Source organism: Xenopus tropicalis, chromosome 10 (genome assembly GCF_000004195.4).
Source record: "Xenopus tropicalis strain Nigerian chromosome 10, UCB_Xtro_10.0, whole genome shotgun sequence".
Lineage (NCBI taxonomy): Eukaryota > Metazoa > Chordata > Amphibia > Anura > Pipidae > Xenopus > Xenopus tropicalis.
This window is the reverse complement of record NC_030686.2, coordinates 23,255,488-23,273,266: the sequence shown is the minus strand read 5'-3', so window position 1 is coordinate 23,273,266 and position 17,779 is coordinate 23,255,488. Positions and strand designations below refer to the sequence as shown.

The 17,779-nt window shown below is 39.6% G+C and overlaps 1 protein-coding gene across 2 annotated transcripts; it reads left to right on the top strand.

Annotated features, from left to right (window-relative positions):
• The first annotated feature begins 9,391 nt into the window (after positions 1 to 9,391).
• trappc5 (trafficking protein particle complex 5) lies at positions 9,392 to 12,071 on the top strand. Of its 2 annotated transcripts, none has more exon segments than NM_001045674.1 (2): positions 9,392 to 9,424; positions 10,820 to 12,071. In NM_001045674.1, a coding segment is annotated over 1 exon segment (567 nt). In that variant the 5' UTR covers positions 9,392 to 9,424; positions 10,820 to 10,822; the 3' UTR covers positions 11,390 to 12,071.
• Positions 12,072 to 17,779: the final 5,708 nt, after the last annotated feature.

The following is a 17,779-nucleotide window of genomic DNA, read 5'->3' as shown; positions in this document are numbered from 1 at the left end:
TTTTGCCTCCAATAAGGATTCATTATCTCTTATCTATAAAAAAAATGGGCAGTCGCTGATCACGTGTCACGATTGTTGTCACGCTGGCATACATTATACTCGTGTTAGCCTAAGTACAGGATCTCGGATCTGTAGTTTGGATCACCATAACTTAGGTCTACTGAAATACATTTAAACATTAAATAAACACAATAAGCTTATTTTGACACCAATATGGATTAGATACAACAACCGTATTTCATAGAAAGCTTGTAAGTATTTACATAATGCCACTTGAATAGAAGTAATTATTTCCCTTTATCCTGTAAGCAGAATTTGTGCCTGTTTGCATTGCCACTACTAAGGTTTTTCTGGGGTGATCCATCATAGGTGCTAAAGCTTGTTTTCATTAGCAGGCCAAGGGCATCTTTTCACTAGTTCTGTGGAGCACAGACAAAAAGAACAATATATTATAAATATATATGTATTTTTTTAAAAGTCAAATTCAACAGTATCAGTTGACATTTATCTCCCTCTGTGTACATTTGTAAAGATGTGTACAGTCAGACAATACAATTTAGCCTTTAGGCAAGTGATCCCATCCACTCGGTAAGATGTGACTGGGCAAATTTGCCCTTGGCCAAAAATCCATGGCAAACAATCACTTCTTTCTTTGTTTTACCTGCAAACAGCTGAAAGAAGCTAATAACCAACTAGTCGCTTTGGGTTACTGCCCAGGTGCAAATTTCCCCAGTTGAGAAATGACCCCTTGTACTTCATATGTAATACATGGTCATATTGTCCAAAAACTTGCCAGTAGCAAACCCCATTGTGTAAAGGCCCCCATACACGGGCCAATAGAAGCTGCCGATATCGGTCCCTTGGACCGACTCGGCAGCTTATCTGCCCGTGTAGGGGCAGAAACGAGCGGGCTGGCCGACCGATATCTGGCCTGAAATTGGCCAGCTATCTGTCCGCCAGGTTAGAAAATCCAGTTGGATCGGGGACCGCATCGGCTCGTTGATGCGGTCCCCAAACCAACTGCCCCATTGCCACCTACATAATCCGATCGTTTGGCCCCAGGGTCAAACGATCAGATTATTTATTTTTTTTAATTTCAAGCTCCCCGATATCGCCCACCCGTAGGTGGGGATCTTACCGTGTATGGGTACCTTAACTGTCCAACAGAAACTTGCATTTTACGGCATTTATAATGCCTAAGTGCTACAAATATCTATTATGTGCTTTGATATGGGGCTAAAGCATTTATGGCACATGCTGTTCTGAATGCTGTGATACTCAAGGAGAGTCACTGCAATCAAAACACCACAAAGAATAAATCTGCAGTGAGTACCAGAATACCCAATCGGCCCACGTGCAGCCATCTTTTTTGTGTAAGCCCTGTACAGGCTACTATAGGGTGAGGTAAACAATAGGTATTGAGCCGTTACGATCAATGATCTCTAGTGAGATTATTTGATTCTTACACTAGTTCTAAAATCATAGCCATAAAACAAGACCACACTGTTGGGGGTATAGAAGTCTGTGTAGTCACATGGATTCTATAAACTACAATCCTGATGCAAGCACAAAACTACTGACTGTTCCACAACTTATAACTTTGCATTTACCAAGGAAAATTACATATATAACCACAAATAAAAAGAAAAATGTGCAAATTTCAAATAAAATACTAAAAAAGTGAGAGAGAGAACCCCATAGGACACAGCATTTGTATACTATTTAGGTGTACAACATGCTAACAGAACTAGACAGGCAGCTTAAAGGAGAACTACCCAAAATTAACATTTTGAAAGTGGTTACAAAAAAAAAATAATTCTGAACCGTTAAAGAGTTAAATGTGTTTTTTCTTCTTAAAGAAGAGTCTTTAAAACTTGAATTTGAGAATTATTAACAAATGGAAAACTAAAACACCTAAAATCTGATGAAATTATATATGAGTCAGTGTGGGGGTGAATTTAAAACAGTAGTGATTTAAAAGCCTCAGTGAAAATTAATGAAATATGATTTTTGTTCCCCCACGATTAAACACAATCACAATTCTGCAAATGCATTCTGTGAACAAGTATTCTTTTGTATGGCATGAAAAGGTTTGAATCAATTGATTCCTCAGAAAAGATGAAGGACTCATGTAAAAAGAAAAACACTCATCTCTCTATAAATAACAGAAGCAACCAGACTATTGTCATGCCAAGCAATATTATATGAAGCTTCGCAACCACATTAAATGTAGAAAGAACCATTGAATTTCTGTTTTTTTAATTAAGCTTATAAAATGGTTGTCATATGTATGATTTTACATTTACATTACTGGCTGATTGTAAATCACAACCATTTAAGCAGAGTTTAGAAAATGCTTTTTGTATATTGAATGTGAAAACTATACATATATATTGTACTCCCAAGGGGTCTGTGGAGCAACCAACAAGCTAATCTTGAATTAAATAAATTGCGTGTTGATAATTGAAAACGTAGAATGCCAGGTGTAGGTCATAAATGCACTACTACCAAGGCTGCTTTTAATGGTTCAGCTCCTTTATTTTGATGCTTCTATTATTTCCTTTCAGTTTACAATCCACAAACTCCTTAACATTTTGCAGAATTTTACCGGGATAAGGCCAGTTTTGCTCACTGGCTTGCTACATTTATTTTGGAATATCATTTTTTTAAACAAATAGTTTAGTAGTAAAATGTGACAAAGGTGCTACATGACTTGGCATCTTTCTGTACATCTTCTTTATCTAAGAATACAATTCTCAGGTACAATGCCTTGTTTGCTGTGTTTTGATGCATGTAAATAGAGACAGAATGAAATTATTTTATTGTAGTCAAGTTAGAAAAAATATGGCAGTTACCACTGGTTTTAGCTTATTCCCCTTCACATTTTTCAGTACTAGAAACCCTTTCCAGAGTTTCTAGAAGAGTTTCTAGAAGAGTTTCTAGAAATTTCCAGGGTTTTACGGACTGAAAATATTTATCGTCACAAACCAACATTAAAAAAAAATATGCAAAATGATTCATGATTCTACCAGAAGGAATGATGGATACATGTTTCTGCTATTTATATTGTTTGCAGATACTAACATACCATTCAGAGCCATAGCTTATTCCTTACACAGCAGAATTTTTCAAGCCCTGTCTGACTTAAAGGGAAATTAATGCTGAGAGTTTTTTAATTTTTGCAAATACAGATTTATATGAAGTGTTTAAAAACATACCTGTTCACCATAAGCTTCCTCTTTCAGCTTTCGTATCTCTTAAAGGACAATGAAAGGTTAATATAAATTAAAAGTAAATCTAAAGGCATTCTTTTTAAGTACTTACTGCATATCTAAATTCCCAGATCCCTGCTTGCTTCTCTGAGATATGGTGCTGGCAGCCTACAGCAGTGTGAAGACTCCAGTGACATCACTGAAATCTCTCTTCCCTTCCTGTAGGCTGCAAGCAGCAGCCTTCCTATTCTCTGAGCATGTGTGTAACTTGATCCTGTCTCCTGTTCTGAGCTACATGTGCCCACCAGCCAATCAGAAGCGGATCTGGCAGAGGGGAGGGGAGGAAGGGAATGAAACACATGTGCAGTATGAGGGAGAATACCTTTTTAGAGATGGCTGCCTGTTCTAGAAAATGTGAAGTAACTGTGACTGAGTAAATATTTGATTAGGTGAGCCAAAAGTGTGGCGTTTTTACTAAACAATAGGAGGACTATTGGGCAGTATGCTTTTTAAATTTTGACTTGCATTCTCCTTTAAAGGAGCAGTTCAGTGTAAAAATGAAAATGGGCATAGACTGTGCAAAATAAAAAATGTTTCCAGTATAGTTAGGCAAAAATGTAATCTATAAAGGCTGGAGTGAGGTCCCCCCCCCCCTTGCCCAAAGAGGTTAGAGAGCTGAAAGCAGGAAGTAGAGTTCTAGATTACATTTTTTCCTAACTATATTACAACATTTTTTATTTTGCGCAGTCTATCCATTTTACCCAGTTTCTTTTTTCCACCGAACTGTTCCTTTAAAGGGTTTGCTTCCAGCCTTGTGTGTACATATTTGAAAATAATTTTCACTGCTCACTTATAAAGTTGGATGCAAGTTCTTTCAATAGAACAGTGGACTCTTTTCCACAGACTTCCTTAAAATGATACAGACACAAAAAAACACTCAAAATATTAATGTACATAAAAAGTGGTCTTATGTTCTTTTTGGTAATTGTTACCTGAAGTTCCTAAACCTGACTGTTTTGCCAACACGACTAACTTGTTAACCTGTTACAACTCCTAACAGCAACTGACTAGTGTGGTACAAATATGGCTACTTGTTAATCTACACGATTTTAATGTAGATCTATGAATGCAAGTGCTTTTTGCCTTGCAAACATTTGCATCTGATTTTATATCCAGGCAGTCAAAGCAACATCTATTGCCTCAGTCACCAGCTACTGTTACATAATCCATAACGTTGCCTGAAGTACAACAACAACAACAAACATTTGTAAAGCGCTTTTCCCCCGTGGGACCCAAAGCGCATATAATTCATTCCCATACCTTCAGCTTCAGAAAGACTACAATGCCATGATGCATTGAACAGAACTTTAGAAAGCACCATAATGGATGCCCTCTGATAATGGAATGCTGACATGAGTACTAGCCCATTTCATTTTTAGCAGTACCATATAAGCCAGTGATCCCTAACCAGTGGCTCAGGGGCAACATGATGCTCACCAACCCCTTGGATGTTGCTCCCAGTGGCCTAAAAGCAGGAGCTAATTTTTGAATTCCTGGCTTGGAGGCAAGTTTTGGTTGCATAAAAACCAGGTGTACTGCCAAAGAGACCCTCCTGTAGGCTGCCACTCCACATAGAGGCTACCAAATAGCCAATCATAGCCCTTATTTGGCACCCCCTTGAACTTTTTTTGATTGTGTTGCTCTCCAACTCTTTTTACATTTTAATGTGGCTCATGGGTAAAAAAAAAGGATGGGGATCCCTGATATAAGCCTTACTGCCTAAGGAACACTTCAGACAATCATGTTGCTGAGCTGCCACAGAGAAGAATGAGCAGCAGCACGACTGCTGGTCCTCATTAGGCACTGCGGGCTGACTGCAGCCTATGAGTGGAAGGTGTAGCAATTTGAAAATGAAAAAGATATAGGGTCCTGGAAATGACACTGTTGAAATACTGAGCTAAGTCATGTCAGCATCCCTTTAAATCAGAATACCCAACAATACTGCAGTAGTCTCTCTTGAGTAACCATAGTTCTTAGTAAAGTGCATATATTCTCCAATTCTCTGTGAGGCTAAGGTGAAATTTAGTGCACATTAATCTTAAAAGATATTAACTTACCAGCATAAAAGGTAGATGGTTTCCACTAAACCTGTAAAAAAAATCGGTATGAACAAGTGAAAACACTTTAATTTTAACCAACAGTTTCCCTTTAAGAGTAATGTGTTTCCTACAAGCTATATTGTTTACCTAAGACTGCATATATCTATGATCCAAAGTTTGCAGTATTTTTGTGAATGGGTTTTGTTTAACCAGTGTCTGAGTTGTTCATTGAGCTCCAAAAAGGGTTTATAACTACTTCTAAGGTTAAATTGTTACCTCCACAACAAACTTAAGAGATAAAGGAATACTGTCATGGGAAGACATGTTTTTTTCAAAACTTACCAGTTAATAGAGCTTCTCCAGCAGAATCCTGCATTAAAATCTGCTTTTCAAAAACGCAAACAGATTTATTTCATTTTTAAATTTCACATGGGACTAGCCATATTTTTCATTTCCCAGGGTGCCCCAGCCACCATGTGACCTGAAATTTCAGTCACACTTTACTGCTGAGCTGCAAGATGGAGTGATATCACCCCCTCCCTTTATCCCAGTAGCCAATCAGCAGAACAATGGGAAGGGAGCAAGATAGCAGCTTCCAGTAGATATCAGAATAGCACTCAATAGTAAGAAATCCAAGTCTGGCTTGCAACTCCTCCAGTTACATGGAAGTACAAGTAACAGGCTATCTGAAAGCAATTCTAATGTGTTGTGCTGGCTCCTTCTGAAATCTCAAGACTCTGGCACAATGCACTGAGATGTCTGTCTACACACCAATATAACAACTAAAATAAATTGTTGATTCAAGAATAAAATTGTGGTAGCATGAATTATTTGGATTGTAAACAGTGTAATTTACAAATAAAAAGTATACCAAGAAATAGCTCCTTTTTTCCCATTCTTCAAAACTGTTTCTAAAATATTTACTGCTTATAAATGCCCCCTTACTTGTAGCAAGCTTCCATCTTGCATTTCAAGGCCAGTCCACTAATTTAATTTAAAACTTATTTTCCCTAGTAAAAAGACCTGTGTATGTATATGTATATATATATATATATATATATATATATATGTACACACAAACACACACACATACATGCACTTGTTTCCCTCTAAGTTTCTTACATAATCTATATATATATATTTTTTTTTTTTACAATTTCAAAATATATGGTGCTAAAAACTCTTGGCAGCAATTCACATATTTGAAATACTGTGATTATTTTTTAATTTTCATATTTAGATAAATCAGCAGTATACCATTATGGCTAACAGAAATCTAAAAAAAATAAAAATAAAAAATGATTTTTAAAGTATACAGAAAATGGTAAATATAAAATGATATCATTTTTACATTAATATTGTATGTATTTGAAATATGAAAATTATATATATGTACAAAGTCACTCCTATTTTACAGGTTTGGTTATTAGAATAGATTGTTTAAGGCTTTCTAATGTAAATAAATAAGCCAAATGCGTTCTGAGATGTAAGCATGAATGTGAAAACAAATGTACCTTTCTGTAAGTCACTAAATTTATTTTTTTTTTACTCCAAATAAAAGTGTTTCAATATCCCTTGTGAGTTTTCTTTTATCATGTCTTCTTAATACAGTACGTGATTACATTGAAATTTGCATTTTGATTAAAAAAATCATTACGCTATACAGATATGGGACCCGTTATCCAGAATGCTTGGGACCTGGGGTTTTCTGGATAAGGGGTGTTTCCGTAATTTAGATTTCCTACCTTAAGTCTGCTAATAAAATTATTTAAACAGTAATTAAACAGGATTAAAGGACAAGGAAATTCAAAATCTATTAAGCACACTATTAAAAAGTACTACTATTGCTATGTAAAAACGCTATATTTCTGGCTTGCCTAATGAAAGATTTACATTCTACATACTTGTTTCAGTGAACAGCGCCGCCATCTTTTACAAGGGATGCCCACTCCGTTTCCCTCACTATCTCTACTGCGCATGCATCCCCAACATCCTCCCTTCGGCCCCCCCGCTTCCTTCTGTGTCTCCCCCACCCAGCTCACACATCAACTCATCATCACCACGCCCCCCCGATCCGCTTGCGTCTCCCCCCAGCACCTGGCTGTCGGCTGCCGGCTCTTGTTATGGCCCCAGCTGCCCCTGCATCCACTTTTTATTAGGGTGGTGGTCGCCATGGCAACCAGACGCTAGGGGGAGCGCTCCTGCTTGTGCGCATGTGCCGCCTACAGTCCTGGTCGCAGTGTCTGTGCAGGAGTGTTGCATTATGGGAATCTTCTCTACCCAGCTCAGCCTTTTTCTTCCTGTTTGGCTTCTGATCATCTGAACTATTGAAATATGGGGAGACTTAAGGGCACTATTGAGACAACTGAAGGTATGCCTGCAGCTTGAGATTAACTCTTTACTAGCCTTTCCTTCTCCTTTAATTATATCTTAGTTGGAATCAAGTACAAGATACTGTTTTATTATTAGAGAGAAAAAGGAAACCATTTTTAAAAATGTGAATTATTTAATTAAAATGGAGTCTATGGGAGATGGCCTTTCCGTAATTCGGAACTTTCTGAATTATGGGTTTCCGGACAAGGGGTCCGATACCTGTATTCATATTTTGTGTGCAACTAATATGTTTTTATTGTTTCTAGCAGCTGTGAACTATAGAAAGTAGGTTAAACCAAGCCCTGGCATATGGGTGCTAGTAGCAGATAAAGCTACAGCGTACGTTAGAGAGAGCATTGACTATTTATTTCCTTGTTTTACATAGTTAAGTTGGGTTGAAAAAAAACACAAAGTTCATCAAGTTCAACCCCCTCCAAATGAACCCCAGTGCACATTTATACACAATAAAATATCCAAGTCACACTTAAAGAGATACTGAAACCAGGAATTAAAACCATTTTTTACATGCATTATAACAATGTCTTGGCATGCTATTTATAGTTTTGCCTTGAAAGTATTTGCCCAATGCCTTTATATTTCCTATCTGATCACTGACATTCATATTTTAAAGTGTAGTTTTTTGGTGTCAATATCACTTTAAAGGCACTAATGGAATCTGCCATCAAAACATCACCCAGCAGGATATTCACATCCTACCTGCCCACATTGTGAAGATCCACCTACGCTGCTTGTGTACGTATGTATATTTTTATTTATATAGCACTACTTATTCATGCAGCACTGTACAGCTGTGAACAAAATGCACCCTAATATTACTTCTAGCTGCCATTCAGCCTTTAGCATAAGGAGTTCCTAATTAGCAAGGGCTTAATAGCCCCCTGCCTTTCTCTCTAGAGCTCCTGAGTTAAGGGTAGAAGCAACATGGCCCTAGTACTCAGTCACACTGCTGAGCACGAATGATTTTAAATGCACTACAGATTTAGAATGAAGGGTCTCACTTTTTTACAATAGCATCCCATTCCTCACCCTCTGCATACCATTGTTTCTCGGTCAAAGTGAGGTCTTAGGGCGAAGACACACTTTTCAGACTCAGAACCAATTATGTTGAATTTAATGGGAAAAATAATGTTGCATTGCGAGTGACATACTGTTTTCAAATGTTGCTGAAGGCTTAAGTTCAGTCCGGCTGCTTTTATCTGGCATTAATTGGAAGCAATTTCATGGGAAGGATTATTTTATTTTTTGCACCTTGCGTTCTTTCACAGCAGCCAGACGAGCTTTCTCCCATAGACACGACTTACCCTTTGCTTAACTTCCCCAATCCCTGCTGATAGGAGATGCACAAAATAACTTGCAGGTAGCATCTCTCTAAACGTAACTGGACACATGAAAGCACAGGCTTTATATAAATGAACGCCTGCCAGTCCCTAGTATTGTCCCCACGCTTATTGCTCGTCACCCTTCCAAGTTCTACAGTATAACGTACAACATTCCACAATACCAGCGCAGCTCCATGTACCTTACCATTGAAGGCACCTACTTCAGCTTTTCAGGCACAACTATACATCCCTTCCATACAAACCTCCCGCCTAACCTGAATTACTTCCTCTTCCTATCGTTATGAGCCACACTTCCGGTCATGTGATACGGGCTTGCACTGAAACCTTGTTAGTTCCGGCTGCTTTATAAAAATAATACATATCTACAGACTGCTTGCAGGTAAGTACAGTTTGGTGCGCTGTGTGGGGGTGGGGGGGTATGCTATGTAGTTTGTGTGTGCCAGTCCCTACAGACGTGCAGTATTCATGAACACATCCGAACAAAACGCTCCCTCCCTCCCTCCTTTAGGTTTGGTTTGCTCCGCTCCGTGATTAGGAGTTATGGGTATGTGTAATCTGGATACAATAGAAAAAATGCACGTCGGCTATAAACTAGTTTTCATATTTTTGTGGGGGGTTGTTTGTCCCTGTAATGCCGAGCTGTAACTTACAAATACGTGTTAATAATATCTGTTGCGCTATAGTCTGCCTCTTTATTCTTTAACTGAATGAATACATTGCTGTCATGTCATAGGGGTGTAATGAAGAGGTGGAGCGAATCTAGTAGTAGGTAGTAAACACTGCATTAGGACCAGGCCAGTATTTTACCTAGTATTGAAATGAAATGGACTGATATAAATATTTATTTTGAAATCCTAGGTTTTTTAGGTGTCTGATAATCCCTTAAGGGAGAAGGAAAGGCAAAGTCACTTGGGGGTGCCAAAATGTTAGGCACCCCAAGTGACTTTAATCGGTTACCTTGTACCCTGGGCTGGTGCCCCTGTTAGGAGAAAACCGCACCAGCCTGGGTTAGCTGCGAGCATGGTCTCCCCTTCCTGCTTCTTTCTTCACGCGCTTGCGCAGTAGAGTAAAAAGCCGAACTTTAACAAAAGAGAAAACCGCACCAGCCGGGGTACCTGCAGCGAGCGCTTCCTTCTTTTGTCAAAATCCCTGGGCCGGCGCATGCGCAGTAGAGTGAAAAGCCAACCTTTTTGTTAAAGTTCGGCTTTTCACTCTACTGTGCATGCGCAAGTGTGCAAAGAAGGAAGCAGGGAGAGGAGACCACACTTGCAGCTACCCCGGGCTGGTGCGGTTTTCTCTTAAGGATAAAAGGTAAGTGATTAAAGTCACTTGGGGGTGCCCCCCCAAGCACAGGATCTGTGCTGAAGTTAAGGATCAGCAGAGGGATAATTCTTAGGTGAACATGGCTAAGGTAGCCGTATATGGGCAACTTATCTGGATGTGTATGGAGCCCTACAACAAGCCTAAAATTGTCTGGGTATTGGTCGGACAGATTTAAAAATCCCATTGGGGTAAAACAAAGAGAAGATGGAAGAAGCAGAAAAAGATGATGGTGATAGGCTTCTACAAAAATACCCTAATTAGTGAGGGTGGTGCCTAACAGTTGGCACCCCAGTAATTATATATTTTGCTCTCCTTTAAGAAAATGTAATAACTGCCCTAAGTCCTAATTATTAAATATATTGATATTAGTTTTAGGATATGCAGTGATTTAGACTACTGCTCTTACCATCAACAGAGATTGTAACCTGCTGTGTTTCTTTTTCTGTTCTAGATCATGGATTCAAGATTTAGCAGAGGGAAGTCATCTATTTTAGAGAGATCCTTGGCCAGACCAAAGACTGAGGTGAGCCTCAGTGCTTTTGCTCTTCTCTTCTCTGAAATAGTTCAGTACTGTCAGAATCGGGTCTATTCCGTATCTGAACTCCAAGCTAAGCTGTCTGAGCTGGGCCAGCAAGTTGGATGCCGCATCCTTGATCCTCTGGTCATGCGAGAGAAGAATGGCAAGCGAGAGACCAAAGTAATTAGTGCTTTACTGTTTATTAAAGTTGTTGCATGGAAAGCTCTCTTTGGAAAGGAAGCTGACAAACTAGAGCAGGCAAATGATGATGACAAAACATATTACATAATTGAGAAGGATCCACTCATCAATGCCTACATCTCTGTGCCGAAAGAGAACAGCACCCTTAATTGTGCCTCTTTTACAGCCGGCATTGTGGAGTCCCTACTGACTTGCAGTGGCTTTCCCGCAAAAGTTACTGCTCACTGGCACAAAGGAACCACCTTAATGATTAAATTTGATGAGTCTGTTATAGCTCGCGACAAAGCACTGGATGGACGCTAAGGGAAATAAAGAACAAGATAAAAAATACGTGTTCGTTTCACTTTGTGCTTCATAAAAACATTTCATTTTGGTAAAATATCTACCTATGTACTGTACTTAGGCAGCACTGAAAATGTATGAATTTATAAAATTATTTAGTGTTTTGCATGTGTTTTTGCTGAGTAAAACAGATGAATTCTCATTTGTAAATCAAATTCTGTTCCTTTTTTGTTTTTGTTTTTTAATCATAGATTAGCAAGCAGTGGGTGCTATTTAATTAGTTATTGGATACCTTCCCAGAAGCATCATGGCTGCTCCCAGACATACCAATACATTAAAATATGCATATAATTAAGCCCCCTGTATAAACAAAGTGATAGTATAGACCCTTTTTCAACATGAGTTGAAAGTATATAGGGCTTGTGCTGAAAATACTTTTGTCTGTTGTTTTAATTATGAATTATGTATAGTATTTATTTGTGGCACTAAACAAGGATATGAAACCAGTTTCACTTTTATCTCTTCCTGATGCTGCAGAGCAATAAAAGATCTGTTAAAACTAAGCTAGTGTCCAATAGAATGCCTCTAATAATACTTTGCTTAAAGGAAACCAAAGCTCAATTAATACATAGACCAGAATGATTAATAATCTCTGTAAAGTGATGCGGAAATGTGTCAGCGCTATATAAATAAAAGGAAATAATAAGTAAATGCTGTACATTATGTTTTGGGCTTCTGTACCAAACCAAGGCAATCACAGCCCTGTACCAGGGAAGATTTGTGCCCCCAAAGATGCAGTAGCTCCCTATCTTCTTTATTGCTGATTCACTGCACATACTCTGTGCTCACTTACCTGAGCTTAGGAGACAACTCACAGTGTACTGTATATTTAGAATATAATGTCACAATATATGGCCGGTTATTAAATAATTTATCCCTTTAGCAGGGAAGAGCTGTGCCTCCAAAGATGCCCCCAGTAGCTCCCTATCTTCTTTTCTGCTGATTCACTGCCCATGCTCTGTGCCGCTGTCAGTTACTGAGCTTAGAGACTGACTCACAATATGGACTTACAGACTGATTTACAATTTGAAAAAAAAACAATCTAATAAAATCTCTGGCATGTGGCAAAAGTAAGTGAATCCTTAAGGCTAATGCCACATGATGCGTAGGGCGGATATTTTCAGCAAGCGGAAAAGCGCTTGCTGAAAATTCCGCCCTACGCCTCCTACATGTGCCTGCACCCGAATGAATGAGATACGCTCGGGTGCAGGCACATGTAGGAGGCATATGGCAGAATTTTCAGCAAGCATTTTTCCGCTTGCTGAAAATATCCGCCCTACGCCTCGTGTGGCATTAGCCTTAGATTATCATATAATCTGAAGGTGGAATTAGAGTCTGGTGTTTTCAGTCAATGGGATGACAATCAGGTGTGAGTAAGAGACCCTGTTTTATTTAAAGAACGGGAATCCAGCAAAGCCTGATCACACCTACAGCACATTTGCAGATGTGTACTATGGCTCGAACAAGGAGGTATCTGGGGACCTCGGAAAAAGAGTTGTTGATGCCCATAAAGCTGGAAAAGGTCACAAGACTATCTCTAAAGTGTTTGGACTCCACCAATCAACAGTCAGATTATGTACAAATGGAGGAAATTCAAGATCGTTGTTACCCTACCCAGGACTGGTCATCCATCAAAGATAAGTCCAACTGCAAAGCATCTAATAGTCCTCGAGATTACAAAGGCACCCCATCTGATCTATCATTTCAGTTACTGCAAAATCAACACATTTACTGCATTTTATGTGGGGTAAAGCTATAAAAAAAAGTACATTCACCCCAGAAAACCATATATTTTTGCAAAGTACACATTCCCCCAAGGGCAAACAAGGTTTTGAGCTGTATTAAAAGGGGTATAGATTCACGGGAGGAGGGGGTTATTCTTCCCCTTTACAGAGCGCTGGTAAGGTCCCATCTAGAATATGCTGTTCAGTTTTGGTCTCCAGTGCTCAAACGGGACATTATTGAGTTAGAGAGGGTCCAGAGAAGGGCAACTAAACTGGTAAAGGGTATGGAAAGTCTCAGTTATGAAGAAAGACTGGCCAAGTTGGATCTGTTTACACTGGAGAAGAGGCGCTTAAGAGGTGACATGATAACTATGTATAAATATATAAGGGGATCATATAATAACCTTTCTAATGTTTTATTTACCAGTAGGTCCTTCCAACGAACACGAGGGCACCCACTCCGTTTAGAAGAAGGGAGGTTCCATTTAAATATTCGGAAAGGATTTTTTACAGTGAGAGCTGTGAAGTTGTGGAATTCCCTCCCCGAATCAGTCGTGCTGGCTGATACATTATATAACTTTAAGAAGGGTCTGGATGGATTCTTAGCAAGTGAGGGAATACAGGGTTATGGGAGATAGCTCTTAGTACTAGTTGATCCAGGGACTGGTCCGATTGCCATCTTGGAGTCAGGAAGGAATTTTTTCCCCTCTGCGGCAAATTAGAGAGGCTTCAGATGGGGTTTTTTGCCTTCCTCTGGATCAACTAGTAGTTAGGCAGGTTATATATAGGCATTATGGTTGAACTTGATGGACGTATAGGGGCCCCAGGGTGAACATACCCCATACGATCTATCATTTTTGTCATTTCAGCTATTGCAAAATCAACACATTTACTGGATTTTATGTGAGGTAAAGCTATAAAAAAGTACACTGCCCCAAAAAAACATATTTTTGGAAAGTACACATTCCCCTAAATCTAAAATGGGTACCCACGTCTTTCTACTCCAAAGTACAAAGCCACAAAGCTAAAACTGACGATTTTTTTTAAACTTCTGAAAATCTTTTCTCTCACAGGTCATTAGGTAACCATATAAAACACTCCAAATGTGTACACCAGAGGTCTACCGAACAGTTTGATGTCCAATATACATAGGTTTATCAAAGTACATGGCATTACAGACCCCAAAATACCTTGTGCATACTTTTTTCATGGCTTACATTTACCTATTTCATAAACACATGGGCAGTTTTGTGTCTGGTAAAAGTGGCAAAAATGTAGGGTGACCCCCAAAACCATACATTTTTGGAAAGTACACATTCAGACAAATCCAACATAGGTAAAGATGCCTTTCTACACCAAAGTACAAATCTGCAAAGCTTTCCTAAATTTAGCATTTTTTATGTCATTTCGGAAAATCACCTGAAAACAAAAAATTTGCCGCATTTATCTCACACAATTTTTTACATACAATGGCAAATCACCCTAAATACGAACGCCAGAGATCTACTGAACAATTTGACGCCCAATATGCATACATATACCAAAGTATGTGGTTATGTAGGGAGCCCAAATAAAAGTAATGCATATGAATTTTTTCACCTGCCAACTCAACTTCTGCAAACAGAGCCCCCGACTGCATATTATGTGACGTAAAACCCCCTAACTATACAGAGACCCCCAGAAAACCATATATTTTTGAAAAGTATACATTTTGACACATCCGAAACAGGTAAAGATACCTTTCTGCACCAAACTGCCATACGGCAAAGCTACGCTAAAAGAAATGCAACGAACAACAATGCAAGTATAAAACTTCAATAAAATCACAAAAAATACAAATAGGCAAATCAATAGTTTTAAGGGGAAAAACAAAAGACAAAATTAACTAAAAAAAAAAAAAAAGTATATTTGTGTCTGTTTGTGTATACTTGTATGTACACCTCTAAAAAGTGTGAATGTGTGTATTGAAGTTTGTAAATATGTGCAAAAGTGTGAAAAAGAAAAAAAAGCTACCCTTAGTAAATTGTGTTGTGTATGTGTATAAATGCATGAATGTGTAAAAAAAAAAGGCCACTTACCTTTTTAGTGACCAGGAGGGTTCTTTCCAGTGATGAGGGTCCCAGGATCACAGGGAGGAAGTGTGTGGGCAGGTTTAGGGGGGCTGTAGGAGGAAGCTCTAGGAGCAGATACCAGTGCAAGTGCAAAAGCTGCCAGTGCAGAGAGAAGTTTGATCTGCAAAACATTTATCATATATGTGCTTTTCACACAACTTTTTGATGTGTACACACATGTATACACAAACCCTTTTTTTTTACTTATTCACTTTACTCCTTAGTCCAGGGGTGTCAAACTCAATTGCCCAGGGGGCCAAAACACACTTTAGGTCGCGGGCCGAACAGGATAAACATTTATTGAACACACTAAAATTCAGTTGTCTTTGCTCTTATGTCATTTTATCAGAGCTGGACACCTGGCATATTTTTTGGTAACAAGTTTGTTTATGTACCTGAGCCAGCAGCTATATTATTGCCCCATGTACCTGTGCCAGCAGCCATATTATTGCCCCTTGTACCTGTGCCAGCAGCCATATTATTGCCCCTTGTACCTGAGCCAGCAGCTATATTATTGCCCCATGTACCTGTGCCAGCAGCCATATTATTGCCCCTTGTACCTGTGCCAGCAGCTATATTATTGCCCCTTGTACCTGTGCCAGCAGCTATATTATTGCCCCATGTACCTGTGCCAGCAGCCATATTATTGCCCCATGTACCTGTGCCAGCAGTCATATTGCCCCGTGTACCTGTGCCAGCAGCCATATTATTGCCCCATGTACCTGTGCCAGCAGCCATATTATTGCCCCATGTACCTGTGCCAGTAGCCATATTATTGCCCCGTGTACCTGTGCCAGCAGCCATATTGCCCCATGTACCTGTGCCAGCAGCCATATTATTGCCCCGTGTACCTGTGCCAGCAGCCATATTGCCCCGTGTACCTGTGCCAGCAGCCATATTGCCCTGTGCACCTGTGCCAGCAGCCATTATGCCCCATGTACCTGTGCCAGCAGCCATATTGCCCCGTGTACCTGTGCCAGCAGCCATATTGCCCCATGTACCTGTGCCAGCAGCCATATTATTGCCCCATGTACCTGTGCCAGCAGCCATATTGCCCCATGTACCTGTGCCAGCAGCCATATTGCCCCATGTATCTATGCAAGCAGCCATCATATTGCCCCCCCATCTGTCACTGTGGCAGGAGCGGTCAACACTGTATATTACCCAATTTGGCCCCAGTTTGTACCTATGCCAGCAGGCAGCAGCAGCAGCCAAAAAATCAAGCAATCGCCAGAACTCCCGGTTTCTCCCGCCACCTCTGTCTCTGCCATTTGAATGACGGCGAATGCGTGCGCCAACCCCTACTGCGCATGTGTCACAGCGGGTCGGATACAATTACATGCCGGGCCGGATGTGGCCCGCGGGCCACCAGCTTGACACATATGCCTTAGTCTTTTGTTTTTCCCCTAAAAACTGTTTATTTTGACCTCTAATACCCTATTGTATGACTTATTTTGTTATTTCATTGATTTGCACAATTTTTGTGCTTTTATTGCTTTTTTATCCATGTATTGGTATTTCTGATATGATTTTAGCATAGCTTTGCCATGAGGTACTTTGGTGTAGAAAGATATCTTTACCTATTTTTAATTCATCAGAATGTGTACCTTCTGAAAATATATGATTTTCTTGGGGACCCTGTATGTTAGGGGGTCTTATGGCACATAATATGTTATCAGGGGGCTCTGTATGTAAAAGCTGAGTTGGCAGGCGAGAAAATCGATATGCACTATTTTTATTTTTGAGTCTGTACATACCACAGACTTTGGTATATCTATGCATATTGGGCATCAAACTGTTCAGTACACCTCTGGCATTCATATTTGGGGTGATGTGTCATTGTATGTAAGCAATTCTGTGACAATGTTTTCGAAAAGTCATAAAAAAAGCTAATTGTAGGAAAGCTTTGGGGTCTCTAAGTGCCATGTGCTTTGATAAGTCTATGCACAGTGGGCATCAAACTGTTCAGTAGACCTGTGGGGTCCATATTTAGGGTGTTTTATATGGTTACCTGTAGAAAATAAGATGCTGCAAAATGGAAGCTTTGGGGCTTGGTATTTTAGAATAGAAAGACCTATTTTGAATTCAGGTAAATGTGTACTTTCCAAAAACAAAGGGCAACCCACTCCGTTAAGAAGGGGGGTTTTTAGTTAAATATTTGGAGAGGTATTTTACAGTAAGAGCTGTGAAGTTGCGGAAATCCCTCCCTGAACCAGTAGTACTGGCTGATACATTATATAGCTTTTAGAAGGGGTTGGATGACTTTTTAGCAAGTGAGGGAATACAGGGTTATGGGAGATAGCTCTTAGTACTGGTTGATCCAGGGACTGGTCCGATTGCCATCTTGGAGTCAGGAAGGAATTTTTTCCCCTCTGAGGCAAATTAGAGAGGCTTCAGATGGGGTTTTTTGCCTTCCTCTGGATCAACTAGCAGTTAGGCAGGTTATATACTGTATAGGCATTATGGTTGAATGTGGTGGACGTATGTCTTTTTTCAACCTAACTTACTATGTTACT

What these genes read in the sequence shown, in the direction of transcription:
- trappc5 (XM_012952529.3), top strand. Translation starts at nt 10,823, where the DNA reads ATGGATTCAAGATTTAGCAGAGGGAAGTCATCTATTTTAGAGAGATCC.